The following is a 20,630-nucleotide window of genomic DNA, read 5'->3' on the forward strand; positions in this document are numbered from 1 at the left end:
GATATGAATAATAAAATCAGAGAGTAAGTATATCAGAGAGGCAAATCCTAAAAGAATGATTTTTAAAATCAGCTCTAAAAAGAGAGCAAGACCAACTGGTATTAGAATGGCATTAAACACCTAGAAATATGACTGCCTCATAGTCAGAGATGAGAATATGACATTTATGACCACATTATATTGTTAAATGAGCAAGTATTCATTAAATAAAACATAATAATTTTTAAAAGATCAGAAGCAAATATATGGTAAAGTTTCAAAGTAAATTGGACCTTTTATTCCATAAAAATAAAAAGGAAACTAAGAAATTTGACTGACCAAAAGATCTTGTTGCTGACCATAAAAAGATAAGGCACACTATCCTTAAAGAATAATGACAAAGATTTGTATAGAATTTAAAATATTCTATTACTATATGTACTCAAATTTACATGTTAAAATAAAATCACTCAAATCTGAAAACAAAAGCTGAACTTAACTTGGTCCTTCAAAGGAGAAACAAAGTTCAGCCTCAAAAAGGGAAGAGACCATAAATCAATGGAATAGAATTAAAAATCCAGAAATAAACCCATAACTGTATGGTCAGTTAATCTTTGACAAAGCAGGAAAGAATGTCCAATGGGAAAAAGACAGTCTCTTCAACAAATGGTGTTGGAAAACTGGACAGTAACCTGCAGAAGAATGAAACTGGACCACATCCTTATACCATAAACAAAAATAAATTCAAAATGGATGTGAGACAGGAAACCATTAAAATCCTAGAGGAGAACACAGGCAGTAACGTCTTTGACATCAGCCATAGCAACTTCTTTCTAGATATGTCTCCTGAGGCAAGGAAAACAAAAGCAAAAATAAATGATTTGGACTTCATGAAAATAAAAACCTTCTGCACAGCAAAGGAAATAGTCAACAAAACTAAAAGGTAGCCTATAGAATGGGAGAAGATATTTGCAAATGGCATATCTGGTAAAGGGTTAGTATCCAAACAATAGTTAAATTATGGAAAGAGCCCAAATGTCATCAACTGATAAATGGATAAAGAAGATGTGGTATGTATATACAATGGAATCTTATTCAGCCTTGAAAAAGAATGAGATCTTGCCATTTGCAACAACGTGGATGGAGCTAGAGAGTATTATGCTAAGCAAAATAAGTCAGAGAAAGACAAATGCCATATGATTTCACTCACATGTGGATTAAGAAACAAAACGAAGGATCAAAAGGGGGACAAGAGAGAGAGGCAAATCAAGAAACAGACTCTTATTTATAGAGAAGTCACTGATGGTCAGCAGAGGGGAGGTGGGTGTGGGGGATGGGTGAACTAGGTGATGGGGATGAAGGAGGGCACTGGTGATGAGCACCGGGGAATGTATGGAAGTGTTGAATCACTATATTGTACACCTGAGACTAATATAACACTCTGTTAACTAACTGGAATTAAAATGAAAACCTAAAATAAATACTGCTATTTATAAGAAAGAAAGAGGTAAGTGTATACTACCCAGTGTCTGAGGATAGGTTTTCTTTTATACAAGCTACAATCTAAGACCACTTCCAAGATCTGTTTTGTCATCAGCAAAGGTGGGACGGTCTTAAGCTAGTCAGGTAAGGAAAATGATACCTTGTGATCTCAGCAAAGTAGGGGACGGTGGATCTGGTTTTTCTAAGTTAGGAAAAATTTTTAAAAGATTAATTAGACTTCCAGGTTGATGAAGACAATGGTGCCTGCCTTGGTTTGTGTCTTTCAATACAAATAACAAAAACAAATTCTAAATGGCACTAAAACCACAGGGGAAGCATAACTTAAAGCAGAAAAATCCCCAAACATCAATATAACTATGTTTTAAAAAAATACCAAATTCCAGGAAGTACTCTGTCACATTCATGGTGCACCACAAACTTCTGTAATGAGCAAGGCAGGCTGATAAAAAGTGTAGGAAATAAGGAAGTTAGTCATGGGCCTAGGATTAATCTAAAATCATTGAAAGAAAGAGTAAGTCTAACTCAAGTATAAAAATATGTTTTAAAATGTCCTGGTAGGCCAGAACACAGAGTAAAAGGAAGTAACTTATTAGTATGCACAATTTGAAGTAGCAGTCTTCAAAAAGTATGGCTTCTAGGGAAAAAATATAAGACAAAAAGAAGTGAGAAGTAACTTTTGGTAAATCTATAGAGTTAGTACCAAAAAAATCAGAAAACAAGATCCAACATACCTCAACTGATAAACATCTCTTTACAGAAAACAACTGTGAAGCAGAAAAAAAACCTGTAAGACAACATTCCAAACTGAATTAAAAAACATGCAGACAAACATTTGGGGATATGAAAAAAATCACCTGGATTCAGACTTTCAAAATAAATCAAGAAAAAAACAATGAGAAAATTGATCAGACTAGAAAATAAATGGAAGAAAGAGATAAAATTATCTCAGAAGTGAAGATAAATTACAAGGTTGTAAAGAGAAAATAGACTCAAGAAAATTTAATAAGGTGCATTGAAAAAGGCAGAAAAAATAACTGAGAGAATGAAAATAAAACCAAGAAGAAAGTAAAAAGGATAGAAAGAAATTGGTGAATTGAAAGAGAAGCAAAGGAATGGCAATATGTAATTGGAATTACTGGGGAAGAAAAACAAAACAATGTAACAGAACTAATATTTAAAAGATTTAAACCTATAATCCAAGAAAAATTTCCAAAGTGAAAGACTTTAGTCTACACATTGAAAGGTCCCACTAGGTTTCTGGGAAAATAAACCAAAATGATCAACTCCAAGACATATCCTAGTAAAATTATTAGACATGAAAGATAAGATATATCCTCTAAGCCTCTAGGCAAAATGATGAAATTATCCATGAAGTCAAATTAATTAATCTGAATCAGGCTTTCCAAAAACAACATATAAGGCAAGGCAATGAAGCAGCATTTTCAAGAAATGCTTTTTCTCTTTCAAAGAAAAAAGTGTGAACCAAGGATTTCACATCCAATGAAGCTAGTTTCAAATATCAAGGTTATAGAAAAAGAAAAAAAATTTTAAACAAACCGGAACCTGAAAAATTCTGCGCCAATGTGCCCACAAACAACTTTAAAGAGGTATAAGTACAATCATTATGCAAACATTACTGTTAGGGGAAGCTATGTTATGGGTAAAAATATAATTATATAAAAATTAAAAGTTTCAAAAAAGTTTAACTACAGTTTCTGGTCCCAGATGGTGACATAGGAACACCCTGAATTCACCTCTTCTGCAGAACACACCAAATGATATATATTCATAGAGCATCTCCTCCTGAAGAACTCATAGCTGATTGAACAGTGTCAGCACAACAAAAGATAAAGAGACCACACAGAGAACAGCAGGAGAGAGGGAGACAAAGTAACAAAGGGAACCCCCACCCCTGACACTGTGAACTGCAGTGGGGAGAGATAGTATTGAGAGACCAGGAGCAGATTTGTCTGCCCTGGGAAACAGAAAAAAAAAAAAAAAAAGCCATGGTTTTAAACCTTTTAAAGGGCAACTAGAATATAAAGGAACCAGCCCTAGAACTCCACCAAATGGTGAGGGAGCTGCTGGAACTTTCTCTGAGTTGGAGGGGTTGGTGAGCTCCGCTGCTGGAACTTTCTCTGAGTTGGAGGGGTTGGTGAGCTCCACAGTTTACATTCCCCTTCACCTTAAAAGCACAGACCAGTGCACAGTCTGGGCGCCCTAACTGGTCTGCTGCCTCAGTGAGCCCCTAGCCCCCAGCCCACACCAGCCCCAGCCATCCACAAAAGCAACTCCAGCATGGCACACACCAGAACACCCTGGGTCAGTACTCACCAAGGCAACACAGGCACAAAGCACCCTGTGCAGAGGGAAAAGCAGACTCCCCACTGAGCAAGGAGCTTGACCCGGGGCTTAATCCCAGGACCCTAGGATCATGACCTGAGCCAAAGGCAGACGCTTAGCTGACTGAGCCACCCCGGTGCCCCAAGATAATAGAATTTTTTAAAATGATGATAAGTTAAGGGATTACTCAGACAACATCAAGCAAACAAACATTCACATTATAGAGGTCTACTCCTACATCAAGCAAACAAACATTCACATTATAGAGGTCTACTCCTAACTAGTAGAAGCATGAGAAGCATATCAAACAAATCCCAAATGAGAGTCTACTAAATCTCTGACCAATATTCCTCAAAGGTCTCTAATTATCAAAAACCAAGAAACTTTGAGAAACAGTCACAGACCAGAGGAGGCTAAGGAGACATGATGACAAAATGCAATGTGGCATCCTAGATGGGATACTGGAAAAGAAAAAGGACATCAGGGAAAATTAGTGAAATTTTAATAAAGTGTGGAATTTAGTTATTAGTGATGTACCAATGTTGTTTCCTTAGTTTTTATTTTAATTCCAGTATAACTAACATACCGTGTTACATTAGCTTCAGGTTACAATATAATGATTCAAAAATTCTATACATTACTCAGTGCTTGCCAACATAAGTGTACTCTTAATTCCCTTCACTTGTTTCAACATCCCCCCCACCCACCTTCCCTCTGGCAAACACAAGTTTGTTCTCTGTAGTTAAGTCTGGTTTTTTGTCTCCTTCTTTCTTTGTTTTGTTTAAGTTCCACACATGAGTGGAATCATATGGTATTTGTCTTTCTCTGACTGACTTATTTCACTTAGCATTATACTCTCTAGATCCATCCAGGTCATTTAAATGGCAAGATCTCATCCTTTATTATGGCTGAGTAATATTCCATTATATATATTTATATACATACACACACATACCACCTGTTCTTTATCCATTCTTCTATCGATGGACATGGGTCATTTCCATATCTTGGCTGTTGTAAATAGTGCTGCAATAAACATAGGGGTGCATATATCTTTTCAAATTAGTGTTTTCATTTTCTTTGGGTAAATACTCAGTAGTGAATTACTGGATCATATTGTAGTTCTATTTTTAATTTTCTGAGAAACCTCCACACTGTTTTTCACAGAATCTACACCACTTTGCATTCCCACCAACATTGCACAAGTGTTTCTTTTTCTCCATATTCTTGTCAACACTTCTTATTTCTTGTGTTTTTAATTTCAGTCATTCTGAAAGAACCACCAAAGACCCCAAATAGCCAAATCAACCTTGAAAAAGAAAAGCGAAGGTGGCGGCATCCCAATTCTGAACTTCAAGTTATATTACAAAGCTTTAGTGATCAAAACATTATGGTATTGGCAGAAAAATAGACACACAGATCAACAGAACAGAATAGAAAACCCAGAAATGAACGCACAACTATATGGTCAATATTCAACAAAGCAGGAAAGAATATCCAATGGGAAAAAGACAGTCTCTTCAACCAATGGTGTTAGGAAAACTGGATAAAAACATGCAAAAGAATGAAACTGGGCCACTTTCTTATACCATACATAAAAAGAAATTAAAATGGATTAAAGGCCTAAATGTGAGACCCAAAAACATCAAAATCCTAGAGGAGAACACAGGCAGTAACCTCTTTGACATCAGCCATAGAAACTTCTTTGTAGATATGTTTCCTGAGGCAAGGAAAACAAAAGCAAAAATGAACTATTGGGACTTCATCAAGATAAAAAGCTTTTGCATGGCAAAGGAAACAATCAACAAAACTAAAAGGCAACCCTCAGAACAGGAAAAGATATTTGCAAATGACATGTCTGATAAAGGGTTAGTATCCAAAATATATAAAGAGCTTATAAAACTGAACACCAAAAAAACAAATAATCCAGTTTAAAAACGGGCAGAAGACATGAACAGATATAAGGAATAGAGGAATAAAAAATCCCATAAGATATATAGAAAAGGAAAAATTAAATTAAATGACACATGCAAATCCAAGTATATAAATGATTGCAATAACAAAATCTAATAAAAAAGCAAAGATTATGAGAGTGGATTTTTAAAAATGATACAACTATATATACAGTAGAAATGCTTAATAACCCACAATACAAACTGATTGAAAGTAAAAAAAAATATGGCAAAAGATACATCATGCAAACAACAACTACAAAAAAGCTGAAATGTTTATGCTAGTGTCACACAAAATAGACTTCCAAACAAACAAAATAGGGTACTGGAGATAAACAGGAATATTTCATAATGATAAAAGTGTCAATCCATCATGAAGTATAGTGATTACAAATATATAAGCAGCCAACAACGAAGCTCCAAAATACATGAGACAAAAACTGATGGAATTAAAGTAAGAAATATTTCTACAATAATAGTTGAAGACTTTACATCCCACTGCCAATAATGGCTAGGACAACTCTACAGAAGATCAAGAAGAAAATAGAAGACTTGGAAAACACTAAAAACCAACTAGATCTAAGACACATATATGGAACACTGTACCCAAAAACAGAATATGCATTTTTCTCCAGTGCACATGGAGTATTGTCCAGAATAAACCCATATGGTATGCCATAAAATGACCTCAAGAAACTTAAGAGGATATAAACCATATAAAGTATGTTCTATGACCACATGGAATACAATTAAAAATCAATAGCAGGAAAAAATGTGGGAAACTCACAAATATATAGAAATTAAACAAAACAATCCCAAATAACAAATGGCTCAAAAAAGAAATCAAAATAGAAATCAGAATATACTTTGAGATAAATGAAAACAAATACACAAGATACCAAAACTTATGGGATGCAGATAAAGCAGTATTAGAGGGAAATTTATAGCTGTAAATGCCTCTGTTAAGAAAAAAGGAAGATCTGGGGCACCTGGGTGGCTCAGTCGGTTAAACGGCTGCCTTTGGCCCAGGTCATGATCCTAGGGTCCTGGGATCGAGTCCCATGTCAGGCTCCCTGCTAAGCAGGGAGCCTGCTTCTCCCTCTGCCTGATGCTCCCCCTGCTTGTACTCTCTCTCTCTAATAAAAAAAAAAGAAGAAGAAGAAGAAAGGAAGATCTCAAATCAATAACCTAACTTACACCTTAAGAAACTGGAAAAAAGATAAGCAACCTAAATCAAGGAGGAGGAAGGAAATACTAAAGATTATAGCAGAGATAAATGAAATGGAAAGTAAATTAAAAATAGAATCAACAAAAGAAAAGTTAGTTCTTTGAAAAGATCAACAAAATTGACAAACCTTTAGCTAGACTGACCAAGAAAAAGAGAGCGAGAGAGCGAAGACTCAAATTACTAGAATCAGAAATGAAAGAGGGGACATTACTACTGACCTTACAAAATTTAAAAGGATCATAAAGGAATATACTATAAACAAGTGTATGCCAACAAATTGGATAACTTAGATGAAATGGAAAAATTCCCACCAAGATGCAAACTACTGAAGCTGACTCAAAAAACAGTGGCCAGAGTGGAGGGCCATTGTGGGTGAGGGACCAAAGGGGCTTCAGACTCCTGCTTCTGGCCTTTTAACACCAGTGGCCAGCTGGCAGACCAACCACCCCCATGGCTCTGTGGTGACCATCACTTCCTTTTAGAACTTGGGTGCCTTGAGGTGGGGAGAATGTGAGCATCTGAGCACACCAGACAGGTGGGTATATCTGCCCCCACTTGCCTGCCTGTGGGCTTTGTGATGTAATCTAAGAGGGGGGGTGGGTGGGGCCTAGGGCACCAGCCAGCTGGTCTTGAGAAGGAGTTGTAGGGGGAGGATGCAGCTGGCGGGTGGGGGGGCGGGCTCTCCGGGCTGCACTGCCACAAGCCACAAGCGACATTGCTGGTACAAGTCGAGATGTGCTATAGGTGTAGAATACACACCAAATTTCTGAGATTTAGTACTAAAAATATATAAAACATCTCATTCATAATTTTATATTGCTTATAAATTGGGTAACTGATTATAAAATTGATTATAGTTTTGGATATATTTGGTTAAATAAAATACATTTAAAATTTTAAAAAGAAGAAGAAAAAGACAATCTGAATAGACCTACGACAAGTGAAGAGATTGAATTAGTAATCAAAATACTACCTACAAAGAAAAGCCCAGGCCCAACTGGCTTGAATTTTAGCAAACCTTTAAAAAGAATTAAAACCAATTCTTCAGAAACTCTTCCAAATAGCAGAAGAGGAAGGAACACTTCTGAACTCATGTTATGAGGCCAATATTACCCTGATGCTAAAACCAAAAGTGGACATCACAATAAAAAAAAACAAAAACAAAAAAAAACCTACAGACCGATAAATACTATAAAGCTGGATACAGAAATCCTCAACAAAACACTGGCAAATCAAATCTAAAAACATATTTAAAAAATTATACACCGGGGCGCCTGGGTGGCTCAGTTGGTTAAGCGACTGCCTTCGGCTCAGGTCATGATCCTGGAGTCCCGGGATCGAGTCCCACATCAGGCTCCCTGCTCAGCAGGGAGTCTGCTTCTCCCTCTGACCCTCCCCCCTCTCATGTACTCTCTCTCTCTCAAATAAATAAATAAATCTTTAAAAAAAAATTATACACCATGATCAAGTAGGATTTATACCAGGAATGCAAGGTTAACTCAACATCGAAAAACCAATTAATGTAATACATCATATCAATAGAATACAAAAACAAAAAGCACATGATCATCTCATGATTACATGATCAGTTGCAGACAAACCATTTGACCAAATCATATAGAATACCCTAAAAAATACCATTAGGACTAGTAAATGAGTTTGGCAAGATTGGAAATCATAAAATCAATTAAAAATCTATTGTAGGGGTGCCTGGGTGGCTCAGTCATTAAGCGTCTGCTTTCGGCTTCAGGTCATAGACCCAGGGTCCTGGGATTGAGCCCCGCATCGGGCTCCCTGCTCGGCAGAGGGACTGTTTCTCCCTCTCCCACTCCCCCTGCTTGTGTTCCCTCTCTCGCTGTGTCTCTCTGTCAAATAAATAAAATCTTTAAAAAATAAATAAATAAATAAATAAAAATCTATTGTATTTTGGGGGAGGGAGGAGAAGGAGCCAATGCAATGGTTGCTCTTTAGTGGAAGGAAGAAACTTCACAGCACATTTTGAGTAAGTTAGTGCAAAGGCTCAGTGGGCCAACTGGTGGGGCACCAGCTTGTAATGGGTTCCACAGCTAGGGCATCAGTGGATCTCACCTTTGTGCAGCCAGAAACAGATGAAGGCACTATTGTCCTCTTCAAAGATGCAGCCCACTATTTGCTTGTTGATGATAGATGGGACTAAATTAGGGTCTTCTTTGGGCCTGAAGTTGCCTGTGGGGCTAGCATATTTATGGGTCTAACCCCTTCCATGCAGTCATCATGACCTCCCTCTCCAGCCCGGGTGCCTGCTCGTCTCAGTAGGAACACCACCTGCAGATGCCATGCACTGCACCATGGCGACTCCATTGGGACCGTGTGCCCTGAGGTCCTGCGTGGCCAGCACTCCAATTCCACGAAGTAACCTTGAAGCCATCACATCCACCACAAACAGCCTCTGTTGTATTTTTATACACTTGCAATGAACAATCTGAAAATAAAATTAAGAAAACAACTCCATTCACAATAGCATCAAAAAGAATAAAATACTTAGAAATAGCAAAAGAAGTGTAAGACTTGTAAACTGAAAACCAAGAAACATTGTTAAAAGAAATTTTAAAAGACCCAAATATATGGAAAAACATCCTATGTTCAAGCATTAGGAGACTTAATTTAATTTAATTTAACTTAATTTCATTAAGATGAATATACTCCTCAAATTGATCTATAAATTTAATAAAATCTCAATCAATATCCCAGCTGCCTTATTTGCAGAAATTGACAAGCTGATCTTAAAATTCATATGGAATTAAAAGAGGCCCCAAACAACCAAAACAATCTTGGAAAAGAACACAGGAGGTGGACTCACACTTCCTGATTTCAAAACTTACTACAAAGCTACAATAATCAAGACAATGTGGGGCGCCTGGGTGGCTCAGTTGGTTAAGCGACTGCCTTCGGCTCAGGTCATGATCCCTGAGTTCCAGGATCGAGTCCCGCATCTGGCTCCCTGCTCAGCAGGGAGTATGCTTCTCCCTCTGACCCTACCTCCTCTTGTGCTCTCTCTCTCACTCTCTCTCTCAAATAAATAAAATTAAAAATTAAATTAAATTTAAAAAATCAAGACAATGTGTTACTGGCATAAGACTAGACATATAAACCAATGGAATAAAATTGAGAGTCCAGAAATAAACCCATGGTCTATGGTCAATTGATTTTCAAAAAGGGTGTCAAAATAATTGAATGGGGAAAGAATACCCTCTCCCAACAAATGGTGCTTGGACAACTAGATATCCATACGTAAAAGAATTAAGTTGGATCCCTACCTCTAGCATATTTAAAAATTAACTCAAAATAGAGCATAGACCTAAATGTATGAGTTAAAACTACAAAAATCTTCGAAGAAAGCCTAGGAGTGAATCTTCATGACCTTGGATTTGGCAAAAGTCCTCTTAGACATGACACCAGAAACATGAGCAACAAAAGGGAAAAAAAGATAATTTCTATTTCATCAAAATTTAAAACTCTGTGCTTCAAAGACACCTTCAAGAAAGTGCAAGAAGGGTACACAGAGTTCAGAGTACGAAGTTTCTGCGGGCTACATGGGTAGGGAATTGGCTGGTTGTATTTAGAGGGACTATCAATGGACACCGAAAAGGACGTTCAACCCCCAAAGCAGCAGCCAATGATATAGATCTGCAGAGAATGTCACACAGAAAATGAAATAAAATCCAGGGATCCAATCAGATGCAGAGAATGTGGATACAGAATAATGTACAAGAAAAGGACTAAAAGATTGGTGGTTTTTGATGCTCGATGAAACATGGAATTCAGAGGATTATCTTCATTTGTACTTGGATTTGCTGTTCATGTTGTATAGCTCTTTATTAGTGTATCGGTCTTTACAAATACACATAACATTTCATTTTAAAATCCATCTTGTATTTAGGTATCTATTTAATAGTTTCTATAAAGAAAAGCTTTTTGTTCAATTACATGATTTATAATTTACTTTTTTTTTAAAGATTTTATTTATTCATTCATGAGAGACAGAGGGATAGAGAGAGAGAGAAGCAGAGGGAGAAGCAGGCTCCCAAGGAACAGGGAGCCCGATGCGGGACTCAATCCCAGGACCCTGGGATCATGACCTGAGCCGAAGGCAGACGCTTAACCATCTGAGCCACCCAGGCGCCCGATTTATAATTTACTTTCATTGTATATGTAATCTGACACAGAGTGAAAGTTTAAAGTGCTTCCCTAAACCACACTTTTAATTAAGGCCTAGAATCTTTTGGGATTCTTGTTAAAAATGAAGTTTTCTAGGGCCCTGTGAAGGTCTGAGTAAGTAAGTTCCTTGGAAACTACTGTATTCCATCACCAACTTTGTAAACTCTCCAGCATCATTTTGTATTGAGTATACCAAGGTACTTAGCATGCATGCATTATTTTGAGTTAAATTTTTCATTTAAAAAAAAAAGGGTACACAGAGTGGGAGAAATATTTACAAATCATATATGTGATAAAGGACTTGTACCTAGAATATATAAAGAATTCTTACAACTTAATAATAAAAAGACAAATAACCCAGTTTAAAAGTGGGAAAAGGATCTGAGTCTACATTTCTTCAAGGAAGATACACAAGTGGTCAATAAGAATGTAAAAATATGCACATTGTCATTAGTCTTCAGGGAAATGCAAATCAAAACCACAATGAGCTATACCGCTTCACACCCACTAGGATGTCTAGAGTCAAAAAGTCAGAAAATAACAAGTTTTGGGGAAGATATGGAGAAATAAGAACCCTCATACATTGCAGCCACTATGGAAAACAATCTGGCATTTCCTCAAAGCATTCAACATTCAGTCACCATTGAACTCAGAAATTCCACTCCTAGGTTTAAAGCCAAAAGAGTTCAAACATGTGTGCAGACAAACATTTGTACACAAATGATCAGAGCAGCATTATTTATAATAGCCAAAAGGTAGAAACAACCCAAATGTCCATCAATAGATAAATGGATTACCAAAATGGTACATCCACACAGTGGAATATTACTCAGTCATAAAAATGAATGGGATGAACCTTTAAAATATTATAGTAAGTGAAAAAAGCCAGTTATAAAGCCAGAAAAAGCTTCTATGAAAAGAAGCCACATATTGTATAATTCCCTTTGTATGAAATGTCCCAAATAAGGAAATCTATAGAGACAGAAAGTAGATTAGTGGTTGCCTACGGCTAGGAGGGAAGGATGATAGAGGGATGATGGGCTAAAAGGTAGGGGTCTGTTTTGGGGATGATGAAAATATTTTAAAATTGACTGTGGTGAGGGTTGCACAACTCTGTGACTATACTAAAAACCATTGAATTGTACACTTCAAATGAGCGAATAGTATGGTATGTGAATTATATACCAATAAAACTGTTTTTTAGTTTAGTAAGGCAATGATAAGGGATTACATTTTTTAAAAAAGAACAAAGGATTCGGAGAGGCCATCCCCAGAAAAGGAAACACAAATGGTCAATGCACAAGAAATAGTATTGACCTCATTAGTAGTCAGGGAAATGTAAAACAAAGCAATGAGCACCTTTTTATTTAACTACACCAGACTGGTAAGAATTCAGAAAGACTATACCATGATGCTTGAAAAAAATGTGAAGAAATGGCCTTTTCACATATTGCTAAGTAGAATTTATATTGTTAAGTATTTTTACAATGTATAATGCCCAAATCCATTACATTTAAAATGTTCATACTCTTTGACTTCCCAGTCCGTTTTGAAAGAGAAATAACATATGTGTGACTATACTTAGAATCATTATTGCAGCATTGTCATGGTAAAAGGAAAACGAGTTGGAAATGGAGGATGTCTATGATTCTTTATTAATTGCAAAAAACAAATGCCAGAATAATGGTCCAATGTGATCCAATCTTTGTAGAATCAAACAGCAATAAATTTTTATGTGTATGTATATTTGCATGGCAATACACATGAAAGAATATATCCCAAGCTGTTACTATCTTGGGGAGGGAGGAGTCAGATAATTATGGATCTACCTTTTTGTGTACATTTTGGATTGTTTTGCTAGTTTTAATGAAAAGGTATTACTTTTGGTATTTGGAGATAGAGAAAAAAAATTAGGAAGAGGCGGTGGGTGGAGGAATGAGAAAGGAAAGGAAGGCGCTGTATTTTTTTTTTCCCGCGGCTGTTTCTGTGTGCGCTCCTTTTACAGACAGTGTGGCAGACCCGAGCGTCGCGTCTACGCGCGGGATTACAGTAACTCGGTTGTCAGTGATGAGTCAGAGTGCGTGGTGCTGATGCTGCTGCCATTTCATCACCTCTGCGAGCGCAGCATCCATTCCTTCGCTCTCCCTGAGCCTGGGCCTACCTCGCCTCAGGCTCCCAGGCCAGCGATGTGCTCGCGGCCGATCTAGATCCGGACCAAGCCACGCTCTCCGAGGCCTCGGCTGGGCGCCCCTCTCGCCGCCCACGGCCGGCCCGGGCCAAGGAGACCTGCTGATACCCGGCCATGGAGGCCATCTGGCTATACCAGTTCCGGCTCATTGTCATCGGGGATTCCACGGTGGGCAAGTCCTGTCTGATCCGCCGCTTCACCGAAGGCCGTTTTGCCCAGGTTTCGGACCCCACTGTGGGAGTGGATTTTTTCTCCCGTCTGGTGGAGATCGAGCCAGGAAAACGCATCAAGCTCCAGATCTGGGATACCGCGGGTCAAGAGAGGTTCAGGTGGGAGCGCAGCCGGGGCCGCGAGCAGTGGGAGGGTCTTCGCGGCTTGAACAACCCCTGGGGAAAGAGGACTTCCTGGTCCTGGTCGCGGCCCCATAGGGACGATACCAAGGGTCTGGGGATTTCTGCTCAAGCCCACCTTCAGCTAGCCTGGAGTTCAGTGCAGGGTAAGAAGCACCCTGGCAGGGAGGGCCAGTTGATAATACGTATTGCTTGCACCACAATTCCACCAATCTGCCCCTTGGTGGCTAATAAACTAGCTGGAATTGATCACTGTAATTTATCAATCTCAGTCCTTATGCTACATTACTTTCAAAAATGTTTCCAGGTCATCGTAACATAACTGACAGGTATAGACAGATGATATACAGAGATAGCTACTTATAGACATAGATATAAAGAGATACACATATATCTTGCAACGAGCACACATTCAGAGTATCTATCATTATATATATATATATATATAAATTATATGAAATAGATACTGATGATTGATTCCTTCTTGCAACCAGCACACATTCAGAGATCATCCACTGCATGTCAGGCGCTGGGCTTGTTTCTGGGGAAACAGCCCGGGGAAACACACAAGAGGACGCCTTGTAAACAAAACAGACACAGGCCCTTCCCTCTTAGAACTTCTGTGCTGGCATAGTGGGAGGAAATACATAATCAGCAATTATATAAAAGAGTGTCTTGTTCATATTTGTATGACCACTCCCGACTATAACGCTTAGCATATAATGAGTAACCAATGGACAGGTTTAATTTTCTCCTACAACCCTTTGTCTTTCCTTTGTAGTATATGCATCATGTGTAATTATATGTCTGAACACAGAAAAGGCTACCTGGAGAAGACGACTACCCAAGCAAAGACAGGAAAAGCCCAGGGACATAAAACAGCATGTATTAAGACAAGTGAGAGAAAACTATTTGAGCTAAAGTCACATAAGGCAGCAGGAACTAGATCAAAAGGACTCAATAGCCTTTATTCATTTTCAAATGTTTATGATTATTTAATCATTTATTGAACACTAATTGAGCATAGAAAATACTGGTTAGGTAGTCGAAGAAAAGTAGAAGAGTTTACTACAAACTTGTCTCCACCCCACCCCACCCCCAACTTGCACAAACAACACTGTGACAAATATCCTTGTACAGGTTCACTTTGAATTGGTGATTACATTTCTCATATTAGAAGTGAAAAAAGGTATCTTTTATAGTTTACTGGAATCTCTTTCTGTATGAAAAGCCTTTTCATATTCACTGCTTATTATTTATTGGGTGATATTGATTTGAAGGTTTTTTATAGATTATTATCCTTTTCTGTCATATATGTTATAAAATATTCTCCTGGTTTGTCATTTGTCTTTGAATTTTAAGAAAATTTTTTGATGAATGGAAGTTTTAATTTTTATGTAGCCCTATATTGTGTTTAGAAAGGGCTTTGTTACTTTCTAAATACTCACAAACCATTAATACAATAATGTCTTTTAGAGTTTTGACAGGGATCTACAGCTTGCTCACCAATTTCCTGAACCAAGTTGTTCACGAATCAAAACCTTTGTTCATGTTGAATTTTCTGATTACACCTACCATTCTCCACGAACCTTTAAACATAAGAGAATTAGCAATGCTTCCAGTCTCCAGGGCTGATTTGCCTGGTTCTGGAGACTTGAACTCATTTGTAACATTTGTTCTTACTATCATCTAGCTTGGACTGTAGTTCCCTGGACAATGTTCTCTTATCACTGGGCCATTTGTCCTAAGCCTTAAGCTATTGAGTCCCTCATTGTTATCTTTTTCATCGAAGGAGACAGAAAACCTAAAAATAGACATAGATCAAAAAGCACAGTAGTCTAAAACAAGTGATTGTAGAAGCAAATAGTTTGACACCCTCTAATAAGCTCTAATATGCTCTAAGCACCCTAACATATGTATGCTCCTCAACTCAAGAAGTTAAAATATTGGAGGTTTCTTCTGTTTAAGTACGGCAAGGGTTTTAGATCCTAAACCTTTAGGTTTTAGAAATATTCCAGGTACACCACTTTAAATAAGTTGTATCATTTTAAGGGGAAATTTTTGCTATTTGGGCAGTTTTTCCCAGTGGTAGCTCCTGAGTCAGCCTCTCTGAAACGTGTCAGGAAATAGGGCTGACAGGCACTCTGCTCGACACCTTTACAGACCATTCTTATTTTTCCCATGTCTACATGGCCTAGAAAATAAAAAACAAAATGTGTTTCTCCTCAGAGAAGAGATGGAGGACCCCCTTAAAGAAGAAGTGATAAATGGAAAAAAATGGAGCATATTGCAGTATATGTGTATATACTCATAAACACTTTCTGTCATCTGTCATAAATTCACTTCTAATCTTTTTAAATTCTGTTTCAACTGCTAGAATTTATCATGAGCTCTCCAGGTCAGAGAACATTTTAACATTCATTATTTCACTTTTCTTCAGAATAACCTGTGACTTCGGTATCCCATTTTGCCAGGGTGGGAGAGTGAGCTGTAGTTCTACCTGAATCAAGGGAAAATGCCTGTAAGGCCATGAGCATTCTTTTCCAGAAGATGCTATCTCTTAGTTTTGCCCAATTGAAAACTCATGTGTTATTATTACAGAATGACATTTGCATTCCATTGTTTAAAAAAAAGAAAATCATCTTTACTAAAGGACTGTGTCAGTAACCAGACACACTAGAATACACTATCTGAGTTCATTGAAGTACAGGAGTTTGGGCATGGCCTTTATTCTTTACTTCTTTCTTGTGTTTTAGATCCATCACTCGCGCCTACTACAGGAACTCAGTAGGCGGTCTTCTCTTATTTGACATTACCAACCGCAGGTCCTTCCAGAATGTCCATGAGTGGTTAGAAGAGACCAAAGTGCACGTTCAGCCCTACCAAATTGTATTTGTTCTGGTGGGTCACAAGTGTGACCTGGATACACAGAGGCAAGTGACTCGCCACGAGGCAGAGAAACTGGCTGCTGCGTACGGCATGAAGTACATTGAAACGTCAGCCCGAGACGCCATTAATGTGGAGAAAGCCTTCACAGACCTGACAAGAGACATATATGAGCTGGTTAAAAGGGGGGATATTACAATCCAGGAGGGATGGGAAGGGGTGAAGAGTGGATTTGTACCAAATGTGGTTCACTCTTCAGAAGAGGTTGTCAAATCAGAAAGGAGATGTTTGTGCTAGTCAGCTGTTTTATTTCCAAAACATGCTCTCCCACCTGAACTTAAAAGTGATCAAAATGAAAAGAATCCCTGCGTGACTGAATGGACTCAACCTCCATTTTACATACAAGTGAGCCTCCTTCTCAAGGGGTTTCTGACAGGCTGTGGGTGGGTGGATGTGGGAGCCTGGGTGCTGTGACTGAGGGACTGAATTACTGATATGGGCCAGGCACTGTTTGTGGCCCATTCTGGGCAGTGGCCGCTCCATGTGCCCTTTGTGGATCACATGTCAAGGGGCTGAGGTTTGGGGAGCTAGGCTCCAGAAAAATACACCCACAGACAGAATAACTATTTGTTGGTGTTTCAGCTCATTCATAGGCCACAAACATAAAGATATATATAAAGGGGAAAAAAGTATCACATTGGAAACAATTCGCAAAACTAAAAATGACTATGAGATCAACTTAATCAGTGAGAATATCCCACACCAAGCGTGTGTGCTGGGTTTGGTTGTAAGGTACCTATTGGCTTCTAAACAGCTCATCCGTAGAATGAGGGGCATGGACCAGCTATTTACTATGACCCTTTCAAGGCCTGTTGTTCTAGTAAAATTGGTGTGACTATGAAAAGGGAGGCCATTATACATACTGATGTTATCACATTCCAGAAAATGTACACCCTTGTGATGGAATAACCAACAGTGTGAAAGAAACTGTCCCATGCAAATTACCATATAAGTAGAAGAAACAGTGTAATCCATGCCATACCCTCTGTCCCTTCTGACCATGCCTTGAGTTTCACCTGCCTGACTCTTCAGGTACCTGGCAGCAATGTACAGGGACTGCCTGTGAAAACAGCCTGTACTGAGTACCTGCTCAACAAGAGGCGCTGTGACCCTTGCAAACACTTCACAGTCCCTTGAATCACTTACTGATCATCACAACAGGCCTGTGAGGTTTTCTTCCCCACTTTACAAGAGTAAACTAAGAAGCAGGAGATTCACCTGGCTAAGGGGAAGGTCTCCTGACTCCTAGTTCTTGTTCCACTGCATCATCTTGTGCCTGCTATCAGATGAATGAACTGTTATTAATTTGTTTACTTTGGAAGAGATATTACTGTAAATAAATGTTCTCTACATGTTAGGATATGTTTCCTTATTGCTCACGACTCAGCTATAATCCTGAGGGAACCTGGGGATGAAACAAAAGGTAAAGCCAATTCAGGTATCATTGACAAGAGGGCTTTAAATGAGTAAATAATTGCACAACTCAAAACACATTAAAACTGTGTGGGCTACAAGTGTTCTTATCACTGAAACACAGTGGACATATTATTGAAAGGAACCAAATACAGCGAAGGGGAGTGGGATGGGGATAAAATACTCAACTCACAATGACCTTAGCCACCTGTTTGCCATATACCTACACTGGATTCTTGGCTATTCTGGAGAGTCAGCTCTTAATTCTCAGGTGAACAGACATCTAATTGCATCAGAAAATTGAAATGGTTGGCTTAAGCTTCCATTATCTTCTTGAAGAGAGGTCATGCTTTAAATTATTCTTTGGACTGTAGCCAGTTGAGCTAGGCAAAAGCCATACCTTTCACAGTAAGAAAACAATTCTGAATAGTCAGGTTTCTCATATCCATTGTGATAGGAAGGCCTGACAATGGTAAATTGCTTTGACATATAATATTGAACTTCAGTATGAATGTGACTGAATCTGAACGTTTGGGAATTTACTTCAGCCAGAATGAAGCAGCCAAATAATGAAAATTATGGAAAAAAAAAAAAACACCTTGGACCAACCTGCAGCATCAACTACAAGTGAACCAATCATCGTCTACATTCATTCCACATGACCTGGCTTGGGTGGAGTAATTAAGTTGCCAGCTTTGTGGTTTCAGAAGGCAAATGAAAGATGGTAAATGGGTTAAAGACAAAGTTTCACCAACTACTGTACTTAATTATATTAAGAAGATTCTGAAAACAAGATTATCCAGTGGATAAATGAGTTGAGTGGATTCTGTCAGTTCAAAAAAAAAAAGGATAGGAACAAAACCTTTACAGTTTTCTTGTCTAAAATACATTATATGTATACTGTTCTCATTCCTTGCATTTTTTTAGGCAGGTTTAAAAATACTCAGCACAGGATCCAGCAAAGGTGGCTGAGCTTAATTGCTTAAACAAGTTCTAGAAATTTAAAAAATCATTTTAGTAGAATTCAGTGCTGTTGTCACTGCAATAAGTGGGTTTTAGAAAATAAGTGTGAAAAAATCAGGTGTTAATACAATACTAAGGATAAAGCTTTAGAAGCTATTTTACTACATAGGTAAAAGAAAAGATCAACTAACTTGTAACAAAGACCACAACTGCATGTTGGATTAGATTGTCTCCTATTCCAGAATAAAATGTACTGTAAACTTTTCCTCACTTTGTTGTGCATTGTAATGAAATGTGGAAAAAATGTTTTCTTTAGCTGTATGTGAATGAGAATTTGCTTGTATTTAGTAAAATGGTTGATTACGTGACTGTGAGATTTCACGTGTGTGTTGTAGCTATTTCCACTACAAAGGGTACCAGTTAGGTATGCAAACAGTATTCACCAGCATCTCAGAGCTAGAACAAGAGTATGATTTTTGAAAGATAGAATCATCATGTTGAAAGTCACAAAGGTCTCACTACTGCCTGAGAATCCCATGCCACTTTTGGAAAAGTTGAATGACTGCAATTTTTGGTCAACAATCTTAATTATGACACGGGGTAGCTGATCACAACTATTGTCATCCCTGGAAAGTCTTCTGTTCCCCCAGGCTAAATTGTCTCAGCTTTTTCAGGTCCTACTATATGGCATGATTTTTTTGTCAGGATCCCTTGGAGTGTGGGGCCCAGATTAGAACACAACAGTTCAGAAGTGCCTGGGGTTTATAGTACATATTTAGGGGAGAGGAAAAAAGGGAAAGATGTTTGATTTTAAGTCTGGGCATAGGAAGGCTGAATTCCACACAGCTTTGTCATTTTTATAGTCATGAGTGAAGGAGGGAGGAAGGAAGGAAGGTGGAAAGAAAAGCCACCCATGTGACAGCATTTAATATAGTTTACCATTCCATTCTCCTTAAAACCCTCCCTAAAACCCCCAGGGCCTGATCATCTTTTCTTCAGTGAATTTCTTTGGTGACTTTATTCAGTCCCATGGCTGTAAATACCACATATAAGCCAATGAGTCCTGAATTTGTATCTCCAGCTTGTCTCTTTCCCATGGACTCCAGACCTTTATAACCAACTGCCTACCCAACATCTCCATTTGAATGTGTGTTAGGCATCAGAAATTTAACATGTCCCAAACCAAGCTAATTTTCCTCCCCAAATTTGTTTTTCCCATAACCTTTTACTTCCTCAGTAAATGGCAACTTTGTCCTTCTGTGTACTTTTGCCAAAAACCTTGGAGTCATCCTTGACTCCTCTCTTTCATAGTCCACATTTGATGTATCTGGTTATGCTGGCTCTGACTTAAAAGTAACCAGAATCTCTTTGGTGAAATGTTGAAATGTTCTTCAAATGCACCAAGCACATTCACACCTCGGGGCCTTTGTACCTGCTCCTTACTGTATCTGGAATTCTCTTTCCTGACATAACTGTCTGGATTTATCCCTCATCTCCATGAAGTTCTGAAACCAACAGCCTCCAAAATCTGCAAGCAGCTTCCCAATTCTAGAGAAGATGTGGCTCCA

General features: G+C 38.3%; 1 protein-coding gene and 2 pseudogenes across 1 annotated transcript; 2 read left to right on the plus strand and 1 right to left on the minus strand.

The window, feature by feature from the left end:
* Positions 1–9,025: 9,025 nt before the first annotated feature.
* Positions 9,026–9,412, minus strand: LOC114201913 (cytochrome c oxidase subunit 5B, mitochondrial pseudogene; annotated as a pseudogene).
* Positions 9,413–10,618: 1,206 nt separating this feature from the next.
* LOC114201942 (DNA-directed RNA polymerases I, II, and III subunit RPABC4 pseudogene) lies at positions 10,619–10,806 on the plus strand (annotated as a pseudogene).
* Positions 10,807–13,310: 2,504 nt separating this feature from the next.
* On the plus strand, positions 13,311–19,436 carry RAB39B (RAB39B, member RAS oncogene family). Its single transcript, XM_028094882.2, has 2 exons — positions 13,311–13,719; positions 16,497–19,436. The coding sequence occupies exons 1-2, from the start codon at positions 13,505–13,507 to the stop codon at positions 16,921–16,923; spliced, it is 642 nt and encodes a 213-aa protein (XP_027950683.1). The 5' UTR covers positions 13,311–13,504; the 3' UTR covers positions 16,924–19,436.
* Positions 19,437–20,630: the final 1,194 nt, after the last annotated feature.

This window comes from Eumetopias jubatus, unplaced genomic scaffold (genome assembly GCF_037043125.1).
Source record: "Eumetopias jubatus isolate StellerSeaLion01/CBP00866 unplaced genomic scaffold, mEumJub1_p1.0 scaffold_60, whole genome shotgun sequence".
In the NCBI taxonomy this organism is placed as follows: Eukaryota; Metazoa; Chordata; class Mammalia; order Carnivora; family Otariidae; genus Eumetopias; species Eumetopias jubatus.

Bases quoted from the DNA above. Each gene is read 5' to 3' on its own strand.
- RAB39B (XM_028094882.2), top strand. From the start codon at position 13,505: ATGGAGGCCATCTGGCTATACCAGTTCCGGCTCATTGTCATCGGGGAT. The intron at 13,720-16,496 runs GTGGGAGCGCAG...CTTGTGTTTTAG, and splicing joins GCGGGTCAAGAGAGGTTCAG to ATCCATCACTCGCGCCTACT.